The sequence below is a fragment of the Sphaerodactylus townsendi genome, linkage group LG02 (assembly GCF_021028975.2).
Source record: "Sphaerodactylus townsendi isolate TG3544 linkage group LG02, MPM_Stown_v2.3, whole genome shotgun sequence".
NCBI classification, from domain to species: Eukaryota; Metazoa; Chordata; class Lepidosauria; order Squamata; family Sphaerodactylidae; genus Sphaerodactylus; species Sphaerodactylus townsendi.
Genome location: NC_059426.1, coordinates 24,719,718 through 24,745,869, shown reverse-complemented (window position 1 = coordinate 24,745,869; position 26,152 = coordinate 24,719,718). Strand labels below are relative to the sequence as shown.

The following is a 26,152-nucleotide window of genomic DNA, read 5'->3' as shown; positions in this document are numbered from 1 at the left end:
TACCATTTTATTCGCAAGTTCCCAGACCTCAACATTAGTTTTGGAGGGTCAAGGGGGGCATTGGGGGAAGGTGAAGAAGACCTATGTCTGAAAACTTCTTGGACTTGCAATGTGTAGCATCAAACTGTATACCTGAAAAAATTTACTCTGGGAATGTGAAAGTAACATGTTCTGTAAAGAGGCAGCCTTCAGGATACCATTTCAGAAGGATCAGAAGGGCTTTCTATCTTTTTCTCTTTTAAATTTTCATGTTGAAGGTCTATCACTGGAGTGGTAGACGCAATGGAATTTACCAGAAATTGACATAGTCTAGCAAGCTAGGTCTAGAAAACCAAAGACCTACCGGATGCTACCCAACCCTCCCCAAATGGTGGTTGCACAGAAACAACAAGGCAAAATGGCAGATCAGCCCAATTAGGGACACTTCACAGAATGAGAATCCCTGTGCAAACAAAAAATGGAAAAAAATCCCACTGTGAAGCAAACAGCCACGTGGTAAGTAGTGCATGCATAAATGGCCTACATTTCTATGCTACTGTTTTGAGTCTGTCTTCTGATTGGAAGAAGACTAGTGTAGAGCAGTAACTCCCAAAGAAAGACAGTTCTCCCTAGAGGTGGAAAATCCTTCTGTATATCTGCATGAAAAATGATTAACAAACCCATTCATACTCAGTAAAGAGACAAGGCAGGATTGCTTTCCCACAGGTGATTGGGAAAGCAGTAAAATCAGAGAAATAAAGTATGCACTGAGGCAGACAACAACTTCCTTGGTTGATGGGAGATATAAGAACTCTTAATTATTTGATTAATTTATTTCTTGAAACATCTGCAGTTGTTTTAGGACGTACTAATGAGAGCTGGCACATTACAGGATTAGCCTAAACCAAATACACACACGCAGGAGAATGTTGTGGAATCAAGGTGATAGAACAGGCTGTGTCACTCCCAAGTGGGAATTTGAGTGTTCATTCATATAAAACAACCTCATAAAAACAGAAAATCAAAACAACAGGGAGAAACCATTTACCTCTCTTTGCCACCTATGCTTGTTTCCTATTTTAACAGTGGTGGAATGTTCCAAATCTTCCACCATCAGTCTGAAATGTAGTGACTCATTCGACCACCCACAATCTTTTGCCCCTTTATTTCCACTACATGGAAATAAATCCATCTACATGGAATAATTTCCACTACATGGAAATACATCCATCCTGATGATGGAGGGGCCGGATGTTCCAACTCTGCACAGCAGAATGTAGGAAAGAATTGCTAGACCAGTGCAAGTTAAACTCTGTTAGACTGTTTTTGTGTTAAAACAACCACCCTGCACAATTGTATCCCCTTAAATTTAGCATAATTTGAAAGCCCACAATCCCTCCCATTGTAGGTTTTATGCAATCAGTGAGTATTTCAAAATTTTCTATTTTTAAAAAATATTTTTTTAGATACAATTTACGGTAATGTAACTAAAATACTGTTCAGAGGAAAGGAATAGCAAACAGTCTATTGTCTAAATGCATCTGTGTAATTTAGGTTATTTAGTTCCTTGAGCAACAACAAATTCAGAATCACAAATACTAATAAGGATTTTTTAATGCCAATATTATGTGATAATGCCTACAGCTTTCACAGGTAATAACTGTGCTAAAGACACCATTAGAGCTTCTAAACTATTTGCATAATATCTTTCCTTGCATAAAGTTATCTCATTTCAGCTCAATTACACATAAACGTCAGCTAGAATTTCATACCTATCAGTTGTTTTAGGCTAAACAGAAAAATGTTCTAGCACAGGTCAGGCTGAACAGTGGAAGAGATACCCATTAAATAATGAGGTACCTGCAATATAGCTCAGGTTTAGTAAAAACAGATGGAGCTGTTAGAAATTCATTTGCCTCCTATGTGCCTGAATTCCTGACAATTTGTTCATCACAAGACTGACTGGTGAAGATCCAAGACCTCATCGCCAAGTCACAGCACTCTTCCCCTGTGAATTGGTCTCATGCATCCTGATCAAAGGCAAAATAGCACAAGGCAGATGCGAAATAAGCCCATGGAATTTGGGCAGTCAAGTTCATACTCTACAGCCTGCTCATCCTCTTTGTTCACGGAACTGCAAAAAGTTACATTTGGGATCCACTCCCATGATCATCTCATGCTGGGGTAAATCACAGGTTTGCACCACTTCGGCAGAACCAGTTGTTAAAATGGTGCTTATAAACAACCAGTTGTTAAATCATTTGACTCCCACCACCAGAACCGGTTATTAAATTGAATCCCTACCACTGGCCGTATGTATACGTGCAGACTCTATGCAGATTTCCAAATCAATACCTTCTTCAAATGCCATGTCCATAAGAACTGAGAGCCCACAAACCAAGCAAATTGGGGATGCACAGTCCCCTTGACAATTTGATGCATTTGATATGGGCAGTGACAATTCTGTGTGAACTGGGATATTCCCATCCAATCAGTAAGCGCATGGAAAATCCATGTGTTACCTAGGTCATGTGAAATAGCAACCACATGCATCAAGTGCATTACAGGGACGCCCAGTATGCATGGTGGCGAGTGTCCAGTTCTCATGGATGAAATGCCTGAACAGAGGTGTGGTGGCCAGCAGCAGGGACAGCATATTGATTTTATTTTACAAAACACATACTTATCCCACCTTTCTGCCCTCATAAAATCCACCAAGCCAGCTACCAAATGAATTTAATGTATATATTGGTGTTGTTTTATTCTGTCATTTCACACCCTGAGCCTTTGGGGTGGAGTTACAAGATGTGATATCAGCAAAATGCATATATATATATATATATATATATATATATATATATATATATATATATATATATACTATATATATATATATATATATATAAATATATATATATATAGATGAATAGATAGATAGATAGATAGATAGATAAGCGGATAGATAGATGAATAGATAGCATAGATAGATATATATATATATAAATATATATATAAGCAAGCTGGCGAGCAGCATATGGCGCAGCGAGCAGCAGCGCTGGCGATATATATATATATGCCATATATATATATATATATATATATATATATATATATATATATGATAGCATATAGAATATATATATGAATATAGATATGAATATGACATATAGATGCAAATATATAGATATACAATAGATATATAGATATGATAGCAATAGATAGATGGCGATATAGGCCAGATATATGGAAGTATATATATAGCGCGAGCGAGATATATAAGGTTGCTGGCGCTGGTTGTTGGTTATTGCTGCTGGTTATATATATATATATATAAAAGATATATGATATATATATATATATATATAAGACATATATATATATATAGCTTTATATGATATATATAGGCTATATATATATATATATATATATATAGTGTCCCTATATATATATATATATATATATATATATATATATATATATATATATATATATATATATATATATATATATATATATATATATATAAAGAGCCATATATGTTATATATATATAAAAGCTAACAGTTTCGTTTTTGTTGATGAGTGGTATAACTCAGTAACTGCTGGGCCAATTCCTCTGAAAGTCTCCCAGCCACTATAGTCAACCAGATGAGGTGTGTTGCCTTTAGATGTCCACATACCTCGAAATTTCACACCTGTTGCCCAGGTGAAGCTTATTTTCCTGCGTGCTCCATGTGGTGGAAAGCGACCATGCAGCTGCCTGTGTGTAAACTGTCGTTCCTTATAGAATGTTCGTGCTGCTTAGAATGTTCACTCAAAAGATGGCCAGATATGAGCAGCCAAAACAGTACATGTAGGCAGTAACTTTCTAGGAGTGGAAATGAAACACATACAACAACAACGTACACATCAACGGAAAGGGAAGGGAGGGAGAGGGAGGGTGGGATGCCAGGGAAGAGAGGGAGGAGGAAAGGGACGGAGAGAGGGAGGCATGTACAGGGAAGAGAAGTGAGAGAGGGGAGAGAGTGAGGGGTGGCATGTAAGGGAGGGAGGCAGGGGGCCCAACGATCTTGATATGGCGACCCACCCACCCCTAGTGGAGAGAGGAAAAGAGAAGGGAGGGAGAGGGAGGGGTGGCATGCAAAGGGACAGAGAAGTGAGGGAGGGAAGAGAGTGAGACAGCTTATTGATGCACAGAAAGGATGGGAGGGAGGGGCCATGAGCACCCTAGGAATTCCTTGAATACTGCTGTTACAGTTAAGAAAACCAGGCACGCATTACTCAGGAGTAAGCTCAGTACAACAACCGTGACATACTTTGAATGGCTGCGTCGCGCCCCTCAGAGTGTTTCCACAGAAATGACACCCATTGCCGTCAACCAAGCTTACTCCCAAGTAAAGGATCATGACCAGCCAGCCTAGATGTGTGGGAGGGGTGCCTTTCTACCAACCAGAAGGAATGCAGGCACAACATCACTGACATCGCACAGTATCAGGCTGCGTGTTTGCATGAGCACGTACTGCTGGCCTCTGCAATAGATTTGCTGCTACAGTTCCTTTCCCATTTCACCACAATAAGTCACAGCAACGCGTGGCCGGGCCCCACTAGTAAATAATAAATAAAAACATACAGAACAATATCACTTTTTTAAATTGTTAAAACCAACCAAAACCAACAACATATCAATAAAACTATTAGAACCAGAATAAAAATACATACAGTGGCATAAAGACAATGTACTGTCAAAGGCTTTCATGGCCACCTGGACACATGCTAACTGCAACTGAACTCCATCCGGACACGTGCAAATGCGCCTTACTTCCTCTCCTACCTGTGTGGTAGGCAAAACATATATCCACCACGCAATCACTTCACACTGTGCCACAGAGAGAAATGCATCTTACCATGACATACCTCTGAAGATGCCAGCCATAGATACGGGTGAAACGTTAGGAGCAAAAACTTCCAGCCACAGCCCAGAAAACCCCAGCTTCGCCCGTGTAATGGTCAAATTTCTGACTCCAGTTGGGAACTACTACATTTTCAGGGAACCACGCTCGAACTCAGCTCGATTCCAGTAAAGTGCGGAATCTCTGGTGCCAGGAGTCCCCATTCAGCCAATCACAGCTGAGTGTTTTGGGCATGCGTACAGCTGGCCAATCAAAAAACGCCACCGTCCCTCCATTCCTGTGGCAGTTTTTTTTATAACGTGTGTGGGGATAGACGGAACATGGTCAAAGAACAGTAGCCAATCGGAACAGAGTGGCGAAGAGGCACAGGATGATTCCGCCCTCCGAGCTGGGATCAAGCTGGTTGCAGTGGGGAACAACAATGGCTTCAACCTAGGTTAGTACCCTTCTCAGGGAACTGGGTCGAACCTATTTTACTCATGTGCGGAATCGCCCAAAGAGTGATTACACAGCAGCCACTTACCATACGCTGGCAACTAAGCCCTGGTGCGGTAAACGTCATCAGCACAAGGAAGTTGCCACGTGCGGGGAGCAGAAGTGGCGCATGGCAAACTTCCTTGTACCAATGTACAAGGAAGTTACTGTGCACCTCCTGCTTTTGCTCTCAGCTTTCCCTGTGGAAAGTAAGAGCACTTCAGGCGCATGCCTGATGCTGCAGTAGGGCAGAGAGAAGGTAAGCGCCTCCCCCATTTGTAATCGGCCAAAGACAACAATTAAAACATTGGGCAGGAAGAGGGGAATCACTGAGGGAAAGCCATAATTGAACAAAACAGAAGTCTCTATGTGCTGACCAAAGATGGCAACAGAAGAACACCGACTTCCAAAGTTTTGGTGCCAGAACTGAGAAGACCCTTTTGCAGGTGCCTCCTGCCTAATCTCGGAAGGATGAGGCACCAGAAGTAGGCTGTCTGAAGATGATCGCAGTGGTCAGGCAGGTTCCCTCCATCACCAACTGAATTAATGTGTGAAGAAATCTATGCTTCCTGATTAGATGGAGAGTATGTAGTTTTCCACATTCACATACATTTAGATTCTCATACCACCAATGCACAGGGATTGGGAACAGCACTGAAGTGAAAGATTCTAATCCCCTTTTCATGCGTTAAAATGGCATGTGAAGATACCACGTTTTAGCATCTGATCATAGCCACTTGAAAATATTGGCAGCTGGAGTCAGTTCAGAATGTTATCCACCCAGAGGTGGGATCCAGCAGGTTCTCACAGGTTCCCGAGAGTAGGTTACTAATTATTTGTGTGTGCCGAGAGGGGGTTACTAATTGGTGATTTTGCCACGTGATTTTTGCCTTAGTTACGCCCCTCCTCTCAGCAGTAGCGCGCAGAACTTGAAGTAGTCTAGCAGGAGGTGCACCGGCGTGCGTGGCAGCCTACGCCTGCGGTGCATTCATTTTCCACCCAAGGACCGGCGCAGCAGGTGCGTCCTTGCCACAGCCCCGCCCCCGGAATGCCTGGCCACGCCCCATTGGCACTATGCCACAGTTTGAATCCCACCACCATGGGAACCTGTTACTAAATTTTTTGGATCCCACCACTGTATCCATCTGATTCAAAATCTGATGCATGTAATATTCTGCTTGTGCCACCTGGGCGTTACAAACAGTAGGGACTCAATGCAGCTTGATGTTTTTTAAAAAACCCATATCTATCACAGTGGGAGGTGGCTGAGTGAATGGTTCCTCAATCCTAGCTGTAACAGTGGAAAGGTTGGTAACAATTGAGTGAGGGAGGGGGAAGTTATTTTCCCAAACTAGCTATACACATTCAGCATTCCTGCTTTCTGTCTTTACTGTTGTCATTCTTTGTCCTGATCTGAGTTGTACCAGAAGGACTAACTGCTCTTTTCCTTGTGCTAACCCCTCCCCCTTCCTAACACCTTCCTACAATTTTGCTACACACTTAGCATTGGAAAATATTGCTCTGCCTAGCACACATGTTCCAGTTGACCACAGATAGTGACTGAACTGCAGTTGCTTAAAATATCTTTACAGTACACAAGGGCACCAGAGGTCACATTGTACAGTGATAATATAAGCTCTGTCACAAGGTCACTTGGAAGTTATCCTAAGATATCGTTTTATAACTTCGCTTACTGAAGTTCCAAGCTATCCTTGGAACTTTTTTGTTCACGGCCCCTTGGGAATTGGGCAGTATACCAAATCCAATAAATAATAATAATAAATAATAATCCTGCAATAGAAAAAGAAACTGTTATTTGGGGAAGACCAGTCACTCGGACAATAAAGTATTAAGAGTACAACACAGCAAAGAACTGAGGTGTTTTCAGACAATTTATTTGATCAAATCTAAACTTAAGCTAAATTTTCATAAGGCACAAGTAAAAAGCTTGTCCAGGATTTAGAGAATCTAGTTTCTGTGGGCAGTCTAATTTGCCTTTTAACCATCTGTTCACTGTTTCTGTTCCATCAATAAAACACACTTAGTCCCCAGCTATAAATTGGGAAGAATGTTTCAATAGTTAAGCACATCTAACTCAATCTATTGGGACCCAACCCAATATATTTTCTTTCAGTTTGTATGGAACAGAATGGATTAACTGAATTTACTGTCTTTACTAAAAGTGACATATTTATAATAATTGTAAAAATCTGCAAGAATAGCCAGGTTTACATTGGATGAATTAAATTAGCCAGCTTTGCATCAATTAGGTTTCAAGTAATCCCCTGGAAAAGCAATCAGAACTGAGCTACGATGGAAACAGGGCCACTTTTTCATGGCCTCCTCCTATGTTCATTTATGTATAACCTGAACATGAACAGGGGGGAGAAAGGCTGCACCCACTATCCACTGCCATAAGCTGTTTGTTCAAGTCTCTTGCACGGATACACATTTAAATGTAAAAAGCAGAATCTGTTAGCTATATATATAAACATTTTCTGTTTGCAGAAAATATTTGATTGAATGATAAATGCTAGTTACCTCCCTGCAACCTCTGTTGGATTACACATTATGCTAAAACAAAAAGGAGTCTTTTAGTATGAAATCCAAACACCACAGATTATGGCGTCAACTTTTGGGAACCAGCTTCATTTAGAACTACATGCTGTGAAGGTGGAATTGTGAATACAGTTATTTATTTATTTATTTATTCATTTATTCATTCAATTTATATACCACCCTCCCCCTAGGGGCTCAGGGTGGTTTTACATTCTTACTTTTCCTCATTTGTATCCATCTCCATGCATGCATGTACACCAGTGATCCTCATCATGGCGATCTTGGGCACTATACTGTCCGTCAACAGGTTTCCTGGCATCTATAATTTCTTTATTTCCTTCATTTATATCTTTCTTCCCAATGAGGATCCAAAGTGGTTTACATTGCCTCTCCTTCATTTTGTCCTCACAAGAACTGTGTGAAGTTGGTTAGCTTGAGAGTGTGTGATCAGCCCAAGGTCACATAGCTAACTTTCATGGCAGAGCGGAGATTCAAACCTCTCCCAAATTTTGACAGAACATCTCTTCCCCAAAGCAAAAATTCATTCCTGGCTTTCTTCTACTTTACTGGCAGGGGAAATTCATTCAGAAACAGTTGCATCCATCATAAGAGAGTGCTTGACTTTGCAATCTCCCAACATTCTAAGATTGGCCCCAGCATCCCATAGCAGCCATTTTTCAATTGCCATCAGGGAACTCATTTTGTGGTGGCACCAGAGGCATAGCTCCAAGAGGGCGGGGGGGGGGGGCGCGACGCACCAGGCACGTGCCCCTGTGGGAATGTGGCAGGGGCAGGACGGGGGCATTCCGGGGCGGGGGCGGAGGATGTACCGGTGCACCGGGTGCTTTCCCCCCTTGCAACGCCTCTGGGTGGCACCCACTGCCCATACTCAAAATTCCCAAAACCAACAAGCTCTGCCATCTTCATCCCCCCTCACCTCCCACATCCCCTCCAGTTATTGAGTAATAATGAATTATTAGCATATGAATGCTTAGCTTTCTAGCTATTTCAGGTAGATTTTATAAATGACCTTGTGTCAAAACTAAAATTAGCCCCAAAATATCAAAGGATTAGAGGTGTAGCAGAGTAAAAGCCAATAAATAAACTCCAAACCTGCAACACAAGACATAGACTGCCGGGTAAAAATAACATTTCTTAATAATGCAATTAAAGAGAACTCAGACTCATTTCCATGTGCTCAGACTTATATTTCCTAGTTTTATGGAAACAAAGAGATAACACAATAGAGCAATAAACAGCAGATGACACACATACACAAACAAAATAGATATATGTGCAAAGTCCAACAATATTGCGCTCTTTGTTGCTAGCAAGCGCTCAGACGAGAATTGAAGCGATAATCATATTTAGATGGGGATTCTACATAAAGTCCCATTTCATGGCTTTACCACTTCATCAGTTAGACTTCTAATCTTCTTGCCCTTTTACTGGAAAATTCTTTTAAGCATCTATATGAGCCACGTAAATAAGTATTCCTGTCCTGCATATAAATTATGTAATAAATATATAATATAGTAAATTGTTTCTAAAACCCAACAACATATAGATACATGTAACATTAAATAGTAATGTAAATAAATAGTAATAAAAATGTAATTCCTTCATATATTTGTACATTTTACAAAAAGTTCCTAAGTCTACTTACATTGCTTGTGATGCTTGTAAATTTCCTATCAAGTCACACAGTACATAGGCTAAGCTTCCTGCTAGTTGCTTCTCAAGCAAAAAATCCGGTGCACCCAATATAAAGCAAAGCTAAGGTTTCATTCATTCAGACATTAGTATAATTGCTTACAGCTGATAAATATACTGTAAAACCATTTGACTGACATCCATTCCTTTCCTTTCTGTTACAGATTCTGTTACAACTTGCAACCATCATAAGTTGGGCCCCAATAACGTTAAACTATCTCTAACAGAGGAATGTATCCAGATCAAGAATCGCATTATAATCATACAAAGCAAGAAAAATCAATTGCATTATCAGGTCTCCATGGTTTATAGCTTTTTATGGTGAAAATTAATTTTGCTTCAATCTGTAATAGACATCTTTTCACGTCAACTTTTTTTGAAGGATCGGGGCTTGTGTTTAAATAAAATGCAGAATTTCAAATCATTTTCCTTCTGACCTTTATTACAAAATGTTCAACCATTGGTGCCTCTAAATGTCTGTTTTTGATTTGTGCTCGATTACTCTAGAGCAGGGGTCTGCAACCTGCAGCTCCGGAGCCGCATGTGGCTCTTTCAGCCCTATACTGCGGCTCCGCGTGGCCTGGAGGTCGGAGGGTAGCATGGGCGTGTCCCTCCAGAGCAGCGCTGGAAGGAAAGGTGAGTGGAGGGGCCGTACCGGAGGCAGCTTTGTGCATGAGAGCGCCGCTTTTCGCATTCCCTCTACTCACCTCTCCTTCCAGCGCTGCTCTGGAGGGACATGCCCACACTGCCCTCTGACCCCTGGAGGTTGGAGGGTAGTGTGGGCATGTCCCTCCAGAGCAGCTGCCATCCCCCCTCTGCCCTACGGGGGTTTCCCTGCCCGGCACCTCCGCCTTCCAGGCTGGAAGGAAAGGTGAATGGAGGGGCCGAACCGGAGGTGGCTCTGCACCGGCTCAGTAGATCGTTGGGGCCGTGGAAAACGGGTTCAAATGGCTCTTTGGGTGGTAAAGGTTGCCGACCCCTGCTCTAGAGCATGCTGATCTCAATGACATTCCAAGAAAAAAGAGCGCAGGTATTAGATAATGTGCACACTGTTTAGTGGTGCACATGGTTAGAACTTTGCCATTTCCATTTCTGAGCCAAAATCTGGTGGGAACGTTCTGTAATATTCATGGAGATATTGCACACTGAACAGTGCCTGCATCTATAATGATCCTTAATTGTAGCAACAGAAACCCTAGGATTTGCCTTGTTGATCAGAAAAATGCAGGATCGAAATACTTTTAATCAATTAATTAAATAAATTGTCTGATTCATAGAATCATATACTCACAGAGTTGGAAAAGACCCCAAGGGGCATCAAGTCCAACCCCCTGCAATGCAGGAACACACAATCAAAGCACTCCTGTCAGATGGCCATCCAGCCTCTTTCTAAAAACCTCCAAAGGAGGAGACTCCACCACATTCCGAGGTAGTGCATTCCACTGTCGAACAGCCCTTACTGTCAGCAAGTTTTTCCTGATGTTTAGATGAAATCTCTTTTCCTTCACCTCGAACCCATTACTCCTGGTCTTAGTCTCTGGAGCAGCAGAAAACAATATTGTTCCCTCGCTAACATGACATCACTTCAAATATCTAAACAGGGCTATCATGTCACCTCTTAACTTTCTCTTCACCAAACTAAACATACCCAGTACCCTAAGTCTTCCCTCATGGATTCTAGACTTTTTACCATTTTGGATGCCCTTCTCTGGACCCATTCCAACTTTCAATATCTTTCTTGAATTGAAGTGCCCAAGATTCGCCCAGCTCACTGTAACAGCTCCTGCCTTGTGGTATTTTGTCCATGAGGGTGCCATGATTTGTGACACTGGCTCGCTGCAGGAGCTGCTGATCGAAGAGGAAGGCAAGGACAATCCACTGGTGTATGTGATTCATAGGATCCAAGCCAGTATTTTTATATAGATAAATATGTGAATACTCCTAAGCAAGGGTTATCATAGGAAGAAGAAGAAGAAAAAGAAGAAGAAGAAGAAGAAGAAGAAGAAGAAGAAGAAGAAGAAGAAGAAGAAGAAGAAGAAGAAGAAGAAGAAGAAGAAGAAGAAGAGGGAGAGGGAGAGGGAGAGGGAGAGGGAGAGGGAGAGGGAGAGGGAGAGGGAGAAGAAGAAGAAGAAGAAGAAGAAGAAGAAGAAGAAGAAGAAGAAGAGGAGGAGGAGGAGGAAGAAGGAGAAGGAGAAGGAGAAGGAGAAGGAGAAGGAGAAGAAGAAGAAGAAGAAGAAGAAGAGGAAGAGGAAGAAGGAGAAGGAGAAGGAGAAGGAGAAGGAGAAGGAGAAGGAGAAGGAGAAGAGGAGGAGGAGGAGGAGGAGTAGTTTGGATTTATATCCCCCCTTTCTCTCCTGCAGGAGATAAGGGGCTTACAATCTCCTTACCCTTCCCCCCTCACAACAAATACCCTGTGAGGTAGGTGGGGCTGAGAGAGTTCCAAGAAGCTGTGACTAGCCCAAGGCCACCCAGCTGGCGTGTGTGGGAGTATACAGGCTAATCTGAATTCCCAAGCCTCCACAGCTCAGGCGGCAGAGCGGAGAATCAAACCTGGTTCCTCCAGATTAGATACACGAGCTCTTAACCTCCTACGCCACTGCTGGAAAAACATCTTACGCTACAAACTGAACTGCGAAAAGACTTGATTAGTGTGACTTTGCACATTGATGTTATAATAGATTACATGTACAATAAATGGAAGATATATAATTAGAATTCCAGGGTGGGGGAGAGGGGAGCATGCCCTATACAGACAGACTGGTTGAAGCAATGGTTATTCCATATGTCCATATTCGTTTTCCATCCTGAATCAAATCTTGACTGCTGATACATCTGCTTTACATTAAAAAAAATGGGTTGGAAGAAGCTCAATGTCCATAAGATGCATCACGCTCACTTGCATCGTTCATATTATGCATTTGTGCATATGTTTCGCAGATCATGATGAGCTGTCAAATAAATCCTGCATTAAATTCCTCTCCTCCCATACAACTTTGGAATTGTATGTTGTGGTGGCATTTTGTATTTGCTCCGCATGGTGAAGGCATGAACATAATGTGTCTCTAATGCTGATTTGTCACATAAGGTTGGCTTTGTGATATATTCTGCACGCAAGAGTGAACTGAGACTATAGGTAAGCCACTTCAGGGATGTTCTGACCCTTGTTATTTTAGTAACAGCACATTTGTTTTGGAGGGAATTGTCTGTATATATTATCAGGAGGAAGCTTAGCAAAACAGCAACTCGGGATCCACTAGGGATGATGTATAAAAGGTCCTCAGGTACCAAAATTGTATTGTTTAAGCATAAGTGGCAGTAACTCTTGGGAGAGAGAAATGGGGCTAACAGGTGAATTGGAAAGAGAATGACAATTCCATTGGCATTCCCCTGAGTGAAAATTGCCTTTCTAAGCAAGATGCTTATGAAACTAGAGATACTAGAAGGTTCACAATGTCATTTTTAAAGGTTATCTTTCTAACTGCAAAAGCCCAAGGAATCTATTTGATGATAGGAAAAGCACAAGACTTCAGCCTTACTGACACCGTGAAATGCCTCTATGATTCAGTGAAAACAACTCTGTGCAACAAGATTATCAGATAATATAATAAATATCTAACATACAGAAAAGTAAATATGCCCCCAATATTCCTTTGCTTTAATAGTAAAGAATTAGAAATGCTAAAGAGCAATGCAATATTTTATTCTTTAAAAAAATACATTTCCACTCCAAATTTGTTCCTCTTGAATATTAGCATATAGATTACCATTTTGCAATGTAGGTTCTGCAAATGGGGTAAACAAAGCAATTAAAAGCTTTCAAAAATGTATCTAAAAGAATGTGTATCGAATTATTGATGCTATCTTTTTAAAAAGCAAGTTAGCAATCTAAAAGTGGATTTGATATATATGTTTCCAGGTTCTCTATTACAGTTCTCTGTGACCTTTATTGTGACAAAGAACAGTGCTTTGGCAAGCAATCAAGAATGTGCAGATGCATTCACATGAATCTTGTAACCCCTTTGAAGGGAAGTTCCCTATTAATCATAAGGAAGGAAATGTAACAGCAGCTTTCGCCAGAATAATTCAGAGATAGTTGCCATAATACTCATATTAAAGAGATCAAATTTTTTGCATTAATCCAGGCATCTTATCATTGTTGCAAGTGGTAGGATTGCTAAAACATTGTTAATGCCTACCCATCTCCAAACATGAAGATGCCACATGTCAAAACCTAGATCAAACTGGGTTTACAAGCACCTTATTTGAATGCATATTGCACCACACCCCTTGATGTGGGTTACCCTACCTACTGGGTATGTCTTTATCACGGACAATCCTACCTGACTTCAAATCTGTTGAGCCTAACTTTTCCTGGCCTACATGCCCGATGGTGTGTAAAGAAAAACTGACTCTTCACTACCATTCACTCCCTACCTGACTCCATATCTGTTGAGCTTAACTTTTCCTGGTCTACATGTCCAGTGGTATGCCAAGAAGAACTGACTCTTCACTACCATTCTCTCCCTACCTAACTCCATATCTGTTGAGCTTAACTTTTCCTGGTCTACGTGCCCAATGGTATGTAAAGAAGAACTGACTCTTCACTACCATTCTCTCCCTACCTGACTCCATAGCTGTTGAGCTTAACTTTTCCTGGTCTACATGTCCAGTGGTATGCCAAGAAGAACTGACTCTTCACTACCATTCTCTCCCTACCTGACTCCATATCTGTTGAGCTTAACTTTTCCTGGTCTACATGCCCAATGGTATGTAAAGAAGAACTGACTCTTCACTACCATTCTCTCCCTACCTGATTCCATATCTGTTGAGCTTAACTTTTCCTGGTCTACATGTCCAGTGGTATGCCAAGAAGAACTGACTCTTCACTACCATTCCCACCACCGCCATCACAAGCTGGACAGTGGCAGTTCAAAATGGCTAAGACTGGGTTTTTAGGAGGCCACTCCCCAACCTCACACCTAATAATTTTTGAAGAGGTATCTTTGTAGCTACGCAGACACACAGAAGAGAATCTTAGCTGCTTGGAAGATAGGTCGGCTGCCCATTGATAAGCATTGGGTTGACCTGCCCTCCATGGACCAGCTTAAGTTTTTTCTTACTGCACAGATAGCTCCTCGAAAATAAAATAAAATAAAATAATAGGGAAACGATATATTGCTGGAATTGGCAGGGCCAACTGAGTACAATTGTGTTCTTTTCAGGCTGAAAAGGTGCCCAGGATCAGAGCCTGCAGAGCAAACGTAGTTCAGAAACCTTCAGCTACACACAAAATATCAGGCATTAGAAGAGGGTGAAACTGAGCAGACAGCAAAACGGTCAGGTAGGAAATATATGGCGCCTCTTGAGCTCTGCATTCCACACAGCCAGGCAGGAGAAATCTTGCAGGCAGCTTAGGGGGGAAAGGTGCACTTTAAAGTGTTTTTTTTTTAAAATGTCTTGAGCAGAAAAAAAGCATCCTAAGGATGTATTGGGGAAAAGGTTGTGTGGAGTGCCTTTTTTGCATCCTCAGAATGTCTTATTTCAGCTGTGTAGAACGGATCAATGAAACAACAACCAGTAAAACAGTGTAATTCATCAACTAATTAGCAAACACACACACAAATAGGAAATAAACCCACCATAATTACACCTGAGGAAGAACAACCTAACAGTGGTCAGCAGAACAGTTTAAAATGCTACATGCTAGTCCCTCTTGCAAGCATACAAATGTCTTTGTGGGTTTTTAAAAAAAAAAGAATAATGGAGCTGCAATATCCAACCCTGCAAAGTTTCCTGAGGAAGGTATTTCAGCGCATACGAATGACTACTGAAAAGGACCTGTTCCTTCTTCCTTCCAATCTAATTTCATCAAAAGATGAGATTCGGTGCAAGAACACCACTGTAGATCTTATCACTTGCAAAGGTTCATAGTGGAGGAAATGCTTTTCCAGATAATTGAAGCCCAGGCATTCAGAGTTTTAAAGGTCAAAATAAATACTTGGAATCACACCTGCAAATGTATTTGAGGACACTGGAATTATTTCACAATCAATCTCTGCCCGCCCCTGATAACAAGCTCACTTCTGGTAGTAATCATGTTGCTGAACTCTGGGCTAAAATAATTTTCAAGCAGTCTGCAAGGGCAGCTCCATTACAGTAGCACATTACAGTAGTCCAGCCTGAAAGTTACCAACACGTGCATTACAGTAGCCAGGTTTTCTCTAAAAGAACTGCAACTGGTTCACCAGCCTAATCTGCAAAACCCTCTTTTAGTGTTGGACACCTGGAAGGGACATTCAGAACTAAAGGAAAGCCCCATCTATTTTCCTCCTTCAGACAGAGCGCATCCCCATCCAGACATAAGGAGCTCCCAGTATTAGCATCTCCATCTTGTCATCTTTATGTCTGTTCACCCCCAACTAGTTCCATGACTGTCCTTGGGTGCCTAATTCAAGTCTTTCAGGGTCTCCTTGCTGAAAATGGAACACTGAGATGGGCATCATCAACAGCTAGACAGTTCCATGCTCTAAATGTCCTTTCCTTGGGGAAGCTACTGTGATTAATACAAAACTAATATTGACTATCATAGTGTCTTCAATTGTACCCATGCAGTCTTAAGTACTTGGTCTTATCATCATTAGCTTCTCCACTGTTCATAAAAACATAAGAACATAAGAACAAGCCAGCTGGATCAGACCAGAGTCCATCTAGTCCAGCTCTCTGCTACTCGCAGTGGCCCACCAGGTGCCTTTGGGAGCTCACATGCAGGAGGTGAAAGCAATGGCCTACTGCTGCTGCTGCTGCTGCTCCTGAGCACCTGGTCTGCTAAGGCATTTGCAATCTCAGATCAAAGAGGATCAAGATTGGTAGCCATAGATCGACTTCTCCTCCATAAATCTATCCAAGCCCCTTTTAAAGCTATCCAGGTTAGTGGCCATCACCACCTCCTGTGGCAGCATATTCCAAACACCAATCACATGTTGCATGAAGAAATGTTTCCTTTTATTAGTCCTAATTCTTCCCCCCAGCATTTTCAATGAATGCCCCCTGGTTCTAGTATTGTGAGAAAGAGAGAAAAATTTCTCTCTGTCAACATTTTCTATCCCATGCATAATTTTATAGACTTCAATCATATCATTCCTATCATCCAAGGAAAAAATAATGATTTTGACATAAAGATATCAAAACAATGGCAAGCTTGAATCCTACACAAAAATCTCTGTTGACTGAAGGGATTTCTGTCATTGGAGTAAGACTTCAACACGTACCCTGCGCATGCATGGATACACGCACGCACGCACGCACGCACGCACGCCCCCTCCGCAATGCTCTCTTTACAATTAGTGAACCCCTAGGGGGCAGGGGTAGGGAACCTGCGGCTCTCCAGATGTTCAGGAACTACAATTCCCACCAGCCCCTTTCAGCATGGCCAATTGGCCATGCTGAAGAAGAGCTGATAAGTGATTCTAGTTCCCGAACATCTGAAGGAGCTCGCAGGTTCCTAGAGCTGCCCCCAAGGGCATAGGTAATCAAACTTCAGCCCCTCCAGATGTTATGGACTAAGTTCCCATCATCTCCTGCCAGCATCATGCTGGCAGGGGATGATGGGAACTGTAGTCCATAACATCTGGAGGGCTGCAAGTTTGACACCTGTGCCCTAGGGTCAGGGAATTCTTCAGAGTCAGGAAACCGCCAGAATCAGGGAATTCTGAGAGGGGAAAAATAGAGGCCTATAGCAAGGAGAGTGAATTGGCAAAAATCACCATCTACAGGGAGTTGGGGGAATCAGACCAGAGCTGCCTAAGTTTGTCATAACAAAGATGAGACTTTGCTCTAAGAGAATAACAACTGACTCGTTTGCTTTATGCTTTCAGAATTTATCTCATAATTAGCCAATTATGTTTTCACAGAAAGGTTGTGCTTTGCACTCATTCCAGGGCTGACGCCGGGGAGATTAGGCTGGCATGGCACATTAAGGGTCCATGAGGCATGCAAATTAAAGCAAAAAGTGCCCTAGATAGTCAGTCCTCATGCAGGTAATTGGGAGTCTGGCTAATTTGTTCCTTGAAACAGGCTAAAAGTCTGATTCATATTTAGCTGGATGTCTTGGTGAAGTTGTTTCGCACTGTGGTGAAGTTGTTTCGCACACAGTCTGGTGGGCAGGCTGGCTGATATAATTGCCAAGTTTTAATTCATTCCACAGATCAATTCCACAAACTTCTAGTTGTCCATGTGCAGGATATAAGATAAACATCTTAATATAAGATAGCTTTAATAAAATAATATTTTATTTTTAAAAAGTAGGACTTTTTTAATAAAAAGAAAATTTAGATGATAATGTTTCGCTACCTCACTGCCACTCCACTGGTGGATTCCACACAGCATATGTAATACGGGTTGCAGCCATTATAAACAACCCCATTTTCCCTTTTCCTGCTCGCATGTGTGCCCTTCACCCATTCAGGCATCGACTGGACCCCATGAAAACAATCTAGGTTGCTTTTGCGCCTTCGCATGGAGATGCTTCTCTTTTTTATTTCCTGCAACACATGCGTAGCTGCGCAAGCATACAGAATTGAACCCCTGCAGCCATGCCAACTGTTTCACAATCTGATTGGCTGCAGTAGCTGCGCATGTACAACACACAAAAGGAAAAGGGTTCAATGGCCGGGCAATAATGAACATGTTGCTGTAGATCTATCTGGCGGCCATACTTACTGCCATGGGAAGATAATGTGCTTGAGGGACTACGTTACATTGTTGGGCACTCAGAGAACCTGCTCACAACATGCTGGGCAACCTGCACAGAATTGCAGGCAAGCAGATTCTCCATGACAGTGGATGGCACAGGTAGAAGGGAGGGCAAGTGCTTCCCAGGGTAGCCGTTTGCTCATGAGCGCGCTGCAATCCATGTTACAACTAGTGAATTGTGGATAGCAGATAGCACGATTTTTGTAAAACCCATTTTGGGGGGGGGGGGAACATGGGACAGACTCACATTAGGGGCAGGAACTGTGCAAAGTTCCCCCCCCCCAAGGGTTTTTTAGAATCCTTACCCCACGTTTATTGGCCCGTGCAGAAGGGGCCAGAGAGATACCTCTTCCTTCTGTTAGTCAGCTGATTGTTCCACCATTCTGAACGCAGGTCAACTACCCCCAATGCTGTTAGTTCCTTTGAAGTTTTCTCCCCTTGCAGTGTTTGTGACTGCACTTTGTTTTCGGCTGCACTTCCAAACCTCATTTATCTGTGCGGTCCGTCACACAGTTATAAGTGATTTGCGCACTACCACAACACGTACCTGTGCATTTTCCGTGTGCTTGTGGACTTTTTAAAGGGTTTTTAAAAGAGAAATCACACTGTGTGTATGTTTGTGCAGTCTATGACTCTCGACTGTCATATTGTGAAAAGAGACAGAAACCATGTTTCCATCTAGAGTAAAGACAGATCTTGGGAAATGTGAAAACTCTCCTTTCCCAAGCATCACTTTGAGATCAATAACTGCCTAAAGTCCCCTTACAAAGACAAAACTTGATAGAAAATTTATCTCTTTTCAAAGCTCAATATTTTTGTATCTAAGTATTATCCTGTTGCATTTGGTAGAATTTTTTAAAAGAAATGGCTGACCAGACCACTGTACGGTCTACTTTCACAAACATGATGCATAACTTTACCGTAAATCTACTGAGAAAATTACACTGGATATTTTCTGAGATCACCACTTTCTTCATAATACAGACATCTTCACATCACTTGCCTATCATCTAAAAGGATCTCCACAGAGAGTTGCAGGGGAGTATGTAGGGAGTGTAAATTGGCAGGGGAAACAGAAAAAAGCATGTCTGAGTAAGGTCTATAGCACCCTAAAAGAGTGTGGGGTTGTCCAAGGGTAGTCCATTGTTTTTCATGTTGTTACTGGTTACTTTTATTTATTTATCTATCTATTTATGTTGATATTTAGCAAGTGCCAGTCACACAATCCAGTAATGAAGGAGTTAATGTTGTGCATGCTAATTAGTTAGTGAGGTCAGATGTCAGTGACCAGGTAATTGATCCCTATTGGTCAAGCAGACCCAGCATAAAATACATGCAGGACTGCACATAGGCAATAAATATATATCCTTTGTTACCCTCTGCACATGCTCTCTAGTAGCTTATTAGCCATGTGATAGCCAGACACAAAGCTAGCTAATGGAGTTAGCCACTTAGAAAGATATTTTCTTGTTTTGTTTCCAAGTTTACCCTTCCCTGTTTTATAGTCAGTAAACTTTATTTACAGTAAGCAACTGCCTCTGCCTCTTTATTGCGCAAACTCTGCATTTATAAGTGTGATATAATAATCACAACTGAGATTCACATCAATTTATTTATTGGGCTTCTGTGTCACCCTTTCCCAACAGGGATCAACTCAGGGTGGCATTTTACACTAGCTCATGCAATACAACTTTTGCATGACTTGAATTTTTGAACTGTGTGAATGTCCATTGGGAACTGCAACCTCTACCTCCATACCTGCCCCAGAACTACACTTGGGCCCTTTCCCGTACAGGCCAATAACAGCGCCCTAGGGATGGCAAAAACGCCGTCCCTAGGGAGCTGTTTGCATGGGGGGCGCAGCTGCATCGCAGCTGCGCCGCCCTCGCTCCCCCCCAATGGCGCGAAGCCACTGTTTCCGAACCTTGCTCCCCGCCTTCCCGATCGACGTACCTGCCCTGTGACCTTCCGGCGCATTGCCCAGCCCTGGGGACATGCCCCCCGCCCTTTGACTCCAGAGCTGTCGCGTAGGGCATGCGTGTCCCTGGCCTAGTGATGCGGAAGGTCGCAATGCGTTGATTGGGTGACAGCGCACTGCTGCTCGCCGATCTTCCTGCTACCGGGACCGTTCGTGGGCGAACGGACGATGATGTAATATTAATAATGTGCGGCGTTGTATCGCCCAGCGCACCCCCCAGAGTGGCCGTGCAGAAACAGCCTTGGTGTCTGGCTCCACAATTTTGTAAGTCCCATGGAGGACCATTAACTGTGCAATCCAAAGGAGAGTTTAAGCCAATTCATTTCATTGTACTGTTAATTATGTAGAGTGTCAGTCCACCAGTATTCTAAAGTACTTCAGTCTGGTAGAAATTTTAGAAGAAAAAGAAGAGTTTGAATTTATATCCCACCTTTCTCTCTTGTAAGGAGTCTCGAAGGGGCTTACAAACTCCTTTCCCTTCCTCTGACCACAACAGGGACCTTGTAAGGTAGGTGGGGCTGAAAGAACTGTGGTTCCAAAGAACTGTGACTAGCTCAAGGTCACCCAGCTGGAATTAAGGAGTGTTGAAACAAATTTGGTTCACCAGATAAGACTCTACCGCTCGTGTGAAGGAGATCTCCAGATCAGAGTCCACTGCTCTTAACCACTACATCACGTTGTCTTTACACTGTCATCTACAATTTGTGTAGAAGAGGTAGAATTATCATACAATATTTCTTCAAGAATATGTTTTACAAGGTCACTTTAGAACATAATTCTACAAAACCGTCAAGTCACGCCTGGATTATAGCAACCCAGTAGGGTTTTCAAGGCAAGAGTTGTTTGCAGGTGGTTTGCCATTGCCTGGCTCCCCATCATTACTCTTGTGTTACCTGAAGGTTGCCCATCCAAACACTAACCGGGGCTGACCCTGCTCAGCTTCTGAGATTTGATAAATCAAGCTAGCCAATGGCTCTCTGGTGAGGGCTTACATACGCACACCCCATCCTTTAGAACACCCTTGAATTGCCTTCTTCCTGCCAGTACTTTTAGGTTTATGCATTTAAAAAAAACTGTTAACCAATCTATTTATAAAAGACTGATAGATATCCGTTAGCAATGAAAATGATTACCGCAAACTTTTCAGTACTCCAAATAAAACATTTCTGCCTCCAGCAAAGTGTGCAGGCTGCTGCAATTATTTATTTTGTATAAATAACTACCATGGAACCTGGCGAAAAAAAAAGAAAATGTCTGTAACATATAGATGCCAAGAGGGCCCTTAAAGCAGGTTGCAACATGCTTCAGAGTGAGCTCTAACAGCTGATTCATATTTGTTTTCTCTTAAGACTAATTTACACAGACATTGAGTGCATAATATTAGCTTTGGGAAAGCTTTTGAAAATCCTAAGCACAGCAGTGCCTGGTGGTAGCCACTGTCACTTGCAAGATTAAGCTTTGTGCCGATTGCTACTAAAAGCCATTAGGGGTTTTTTCCCCTAACATTTGCCAATATGTGCTGAGCATGAAATTCTGCGTGTGGAAATAAGCCATGTGACCACAAGGCCACAGCAAGGAGCCATCAACATACAGGATTCTAAAATGGCTCCTATGGTTTTGTGGATGGCATTTGGTGAGGCTCGGATTGTTTACTGCCTTGTTTTGTGAATGTCGGTTTAACAAAGTTTGAGAACGCTTTCTAAAACCATAGGAACTATTTTATGTATGTATGTATGTATGTATGTATGTATGTATGTATGTATGTATGCATGTATGTATGTATGTATGTATGTAAAGGTGACCAGCCGTCCCGATTTTCGCGGGACACTCTGCTTCTTAGCAATGTGGACCCGCGATCCCGGCGGGCCCCGACATTGTCGATTAGGCAATGTGCTCCTGCTTTGACTCTGCGTGCGATGCTGCAGCTTACTGCCTTCTGGGGAGCTTCCTATTTCCTGACAGGGGCTTCGCCCGCCATAAAACAGTGTGCTCATCTTGCAGAATTGCATCGCGTCGATCGCGGCCGCCCCGCTTTTTAATAGTAAAAATCTGGTCACCTTAATGTATGTATGTATGTATGTATGTATGTATGTATGTATGTATGTATGTATGTATGTATGTATGTATGTATGTATGTATGTATGTATGTATGTATGTATTAGTTTTCTATACTGCCCTATCCCCAAGGGGCTCTGGGTGGTGTACAACACAACATTCTATCACAGTAATAAACAAGGGAGCAAAACCATTCACATATACATAATTACAAATTACATAGGCTCCATCAATTTAACATAATCACTAAAATCCTATTAAAACAGCAGTTAATACAATAAAAGGTGTCCAGTAAAACCCACACTTCAACCCTACCCAAAAGAGGGGAACTGCGGGTCCCATCAATATGAGGGGTACCCAAATGTAAAAGGAGCAGAGCAAAAAGCAGAAAGGGGGCACTACCCCCAGTGGCTGGTCTCTCCAAAGGCCTGGTGGAACAACTCAGTCTTACAGGCCCTGCGGAAATCGCCAAGATCCCGCAGGGCCCTGACAGCTGGTGAAAATAACTGACAAAAACACAAAGACAACTAAATAAGGTTGTGGTAGGGGTTGCTAATTGGCCAGGAGGTCTATCTCTGGCCCCTTAATGGAGGCTTGATTGTGGAAATAGAATGCTGAATGTTCACGGAGCGGAGGTATACAATATTATCAGTTAGTATTTGCTGCAGGTCCAACTTATGTTAAAGGGTCAATGAGATGGACCAGTTTAAAAGCTAGCAACTAATCTTTGGGGTTCCAATATCTAAACCCCTGATATTCATGGAGTACAACTACAGTTGCCAGGCCAGGCAAGAAGAAGAGTTGGTTTTTATACCCCACTTTCCTGTAACTGGAGGAGTCTCAAAGCAGCTTAGAATCACAGTCCCTTTCTCTCCCCACAATCCCATTCTCTCTCCACTTTTGTGAGCTAGGTGGGGCTAAGAGGGTTCTGAAAGCACCCAGAGAGTTTCATGTGAAGGAGCTGGGAAACAAACCCCGTTCCCCAGTCCACCGTTCTTAACCACTACACCATGCTGCCAACCAGTGAGTAACTGAAAAGGGAAAGGACTGCCGTAGAGTTTCTGGCTATTCCTTGAGAGATATGATGTCATTTCAGGGTTTTCCCCCCCAGAATTCTTTCCTTTCAAATTCTTTCCCTTCAAATTCTTTCCCCAAGAATCATTAAAAAAAATCCTACTGCTGCTTAGAGTGGGAAACAAGAGGTAAAGGCAGAATATATGCTGCCACCACCACCAGGAAAATGGCAACCCTAGGCATAACCAGGTGATGAAACTGCATACTCGTGTTAATGGTAGTATCTCCCTATATCACTTGGTATTGTAGCATATAGTATCTGTGAATGTGTGTAATGCTTTGAAGGGATAGATTACTTACCACTACGAACCATTTATCACTGCCATAAAATTGCATCCTATTTACCACAAGCAGTGCTGCTTTACCACGATTTACCAAAAGCAAGGCTCCTTTTAAAAAGCTACTGAGAGTTGACGGCCCAGAGATTTCTACTTGAAGCCCCAAGAGTGATTCTCCAAAATCTAAGGCCCTTTCCGGGGTGCGTTGGCATAAACAATGCCGATGCACCCCCCTGGGGCGTTGCATGGGACCCGGTCCCAGAAGTAAACGACAGGTGGCGGCACAGCCTTGGCACAGGCTTCGCGGCTGTCACTGAGCGCCTTCTATATGTCTCCTGGCTTCCAGCTGCAAATCGCAAAAGCCGCAGGGGACCACGCCCACAGCCTGGAGCGACGGCTCTGGAGTTGCAGGCCAGGGGGGCGTGTCCCCAAACTCGCGACTAAGCCGGGCTCTCAGGAGTATAAGAGTACAGCGTTCAAAGGGAAAAGAGGGAAATGGCGCCTTCCAGCCATTGCCGTTGGCACGGCAGCGTTTGGAAGTCGCTGTTTCCAAAATACCTTGCCCGGGGAGCGAGGCTCGAAAACAGCGGCTTTGCGCCGCTCGGGGGTTGCGAGGCTGCCGCCAGCGGTCGTGCGAACCCCTCCCCAGGGACGCTGTTTTAAGCGTCCCTGGGACGCTGTATTCCGCCCATGCGGAAACAGCCCAAGTTGGGTGCTAAAGCTTGACCAAACAACTCTAGGCCTAAGGACTGTGATTTAACAATCAATTCTGGTTTTCACATGCAAATTGTAACATGGCCAGTAATATTCTAGTAATTAAAACTGCATGGCTTACCTTAAGTTTAGACAAGAGAAGTTCATGATCCTGTAATAATTTTTTGGTCTCTTCCTGATTGCCACCAATTTCTAACAAATTTGGTACAGATTCAGACAGCTGGAGCTCCACCCATTTTCCACACTAAAATGAAAATAAAAAAGTACTATTGTATGTATATAAAAATGTTTTATCTACGACATTTGTGCCGATTAAAGTGCAAGCTTCTGTTTCATCCAGAAATAATGTGATGCCATGTTAAGTTTTAGTGGATCTGATTTGAGTTGAAGTCCTTTCTATTTGTGAATTACTAACATTGAAAAGGAAATTATATTTCAAAGTAAAGCTAAACCATTCCAGTTAAGCTAGCAAAGACTTTTCCCTTTCTAAAACAGTGGTTTGCATCCTAGGAACATTAATTATTTGTTCGTGCATTAATGATTTACTACTTGCGCCAGAAATAATCTAGCACAATGATGTGCTTAAATTTGTCTACCAATACACTCGGTATATTACTCTATTTACAATACCAAAAAAAGCTATTAAGTATTCTTCATTAATGCAGTTAACAATAAAATAACGATTGAGTTGTATAAGTAAACATGCCCCATAAGTATTGCTATGTCACTGCTTTAATTTAAAATTCTATTGTTTAAAGCATAAAAATATTTTGTTTGTCCTGGTGCGGCTTGATATTGGCAGTTGATGCTCAGTGGTCTTAAAAGCATTCTGTTCCACATGATTTAATCAGAAATTCTCCTCCTCTGATCAGGACAACAAAATAACACCTTCCCCAAAGTTTTTCATTCATCTGCTGCACCAACCGACATGGACAGAAATATGAATAGACATGACCAAATGACAAGTATCGCTGAGGGAACACGATCCACCGAGCTTACCTTAAGTATAGCTATGACTATTCTGCAATCTCCAGCCTGAACAAAGACGGAACTAACTGTTGTTGTAGAAGGTGGACTGTTGGGACTACTCTTCTTTGACATGGTTCTTGTAGGACCCGGCTTCATGTGAAAAGACTGCTTTTCTGCAGCTGTGTATGTCTGCCGGTCATTGCAGTAGGCAACAAACAGGACTGCTTGGCTCCAGTCCGTCAAAGAGCTCAGCTAACACTGATTGCTCTGCCAAAAGGAAAGAACAGACTGTTAAAAATAGACAACACCATTGAGTTTATCATTCTTGAGAGAGAAAGAGGGAGAGAGATGTGAGTTTGACACACACCCTTAGTTGAGTAGCTTTAAACTGACATTCTTCTTTGTCCTGTCTAAAATGCCTTGTAATTGTTAGTCATTCTGCATTTTTGTTAAAAAAATGTTAATTTCTTCAAGCTGTTTTTTAGATATTTATCAAACACTGTTCTGACTGAATGATGGACCAAACCATTCTCCACAAAATGAGCGTTTGTCCTGATACAACTAATACACTTTCTCATATTCTGCTTCATTGTTCAAAATACAACAACATCAGAACTGATTTGAGAACTGTATTACCAACAGGATTTATGCTCCTTTCTGATAAAATAAAAATGGCTAAGCTTCTAAATAACTCTAATG

The 26,152-nt window shown here is 42.3% G+C and overlaps 1 protein-coding gene across 6 annotated transcripts in view; it reads right to left on the bottom strand.

The window, feature by feature from the left end:
• CCDC141 (coiled-coil domain containing 141) overlaps positions 1–25,706 on the bottom strand; it is a 191,334-nt gene extending 165,628 nt beyond the window's left edge. For all 6 annotated transcript variants that reach the window (XR_007243634.1, XM_048486091.1, XM_048486086.1 and 3 more), the window contains exons 1-2: positions 25,484–25,706; positions 24,606–24,728 (exon numbers count right to left, since the gene is read on the bottom strand). Coding sequence is in view for 5 of the 6 variants with exons in the window: in XM_048486091.1 (XP_048342048.1) it covers positions 24,606–24,728; positions 25,484–25,609 (249 nt within the window). In the remaining variant the exon portion in view is untranslated. The remainder of the gene's footprint in view (positions 1–24,605; positions 24,729–25,483) is intronic.
• Positions 25,707–26,152: the final 446 nt, after the last annotated feature.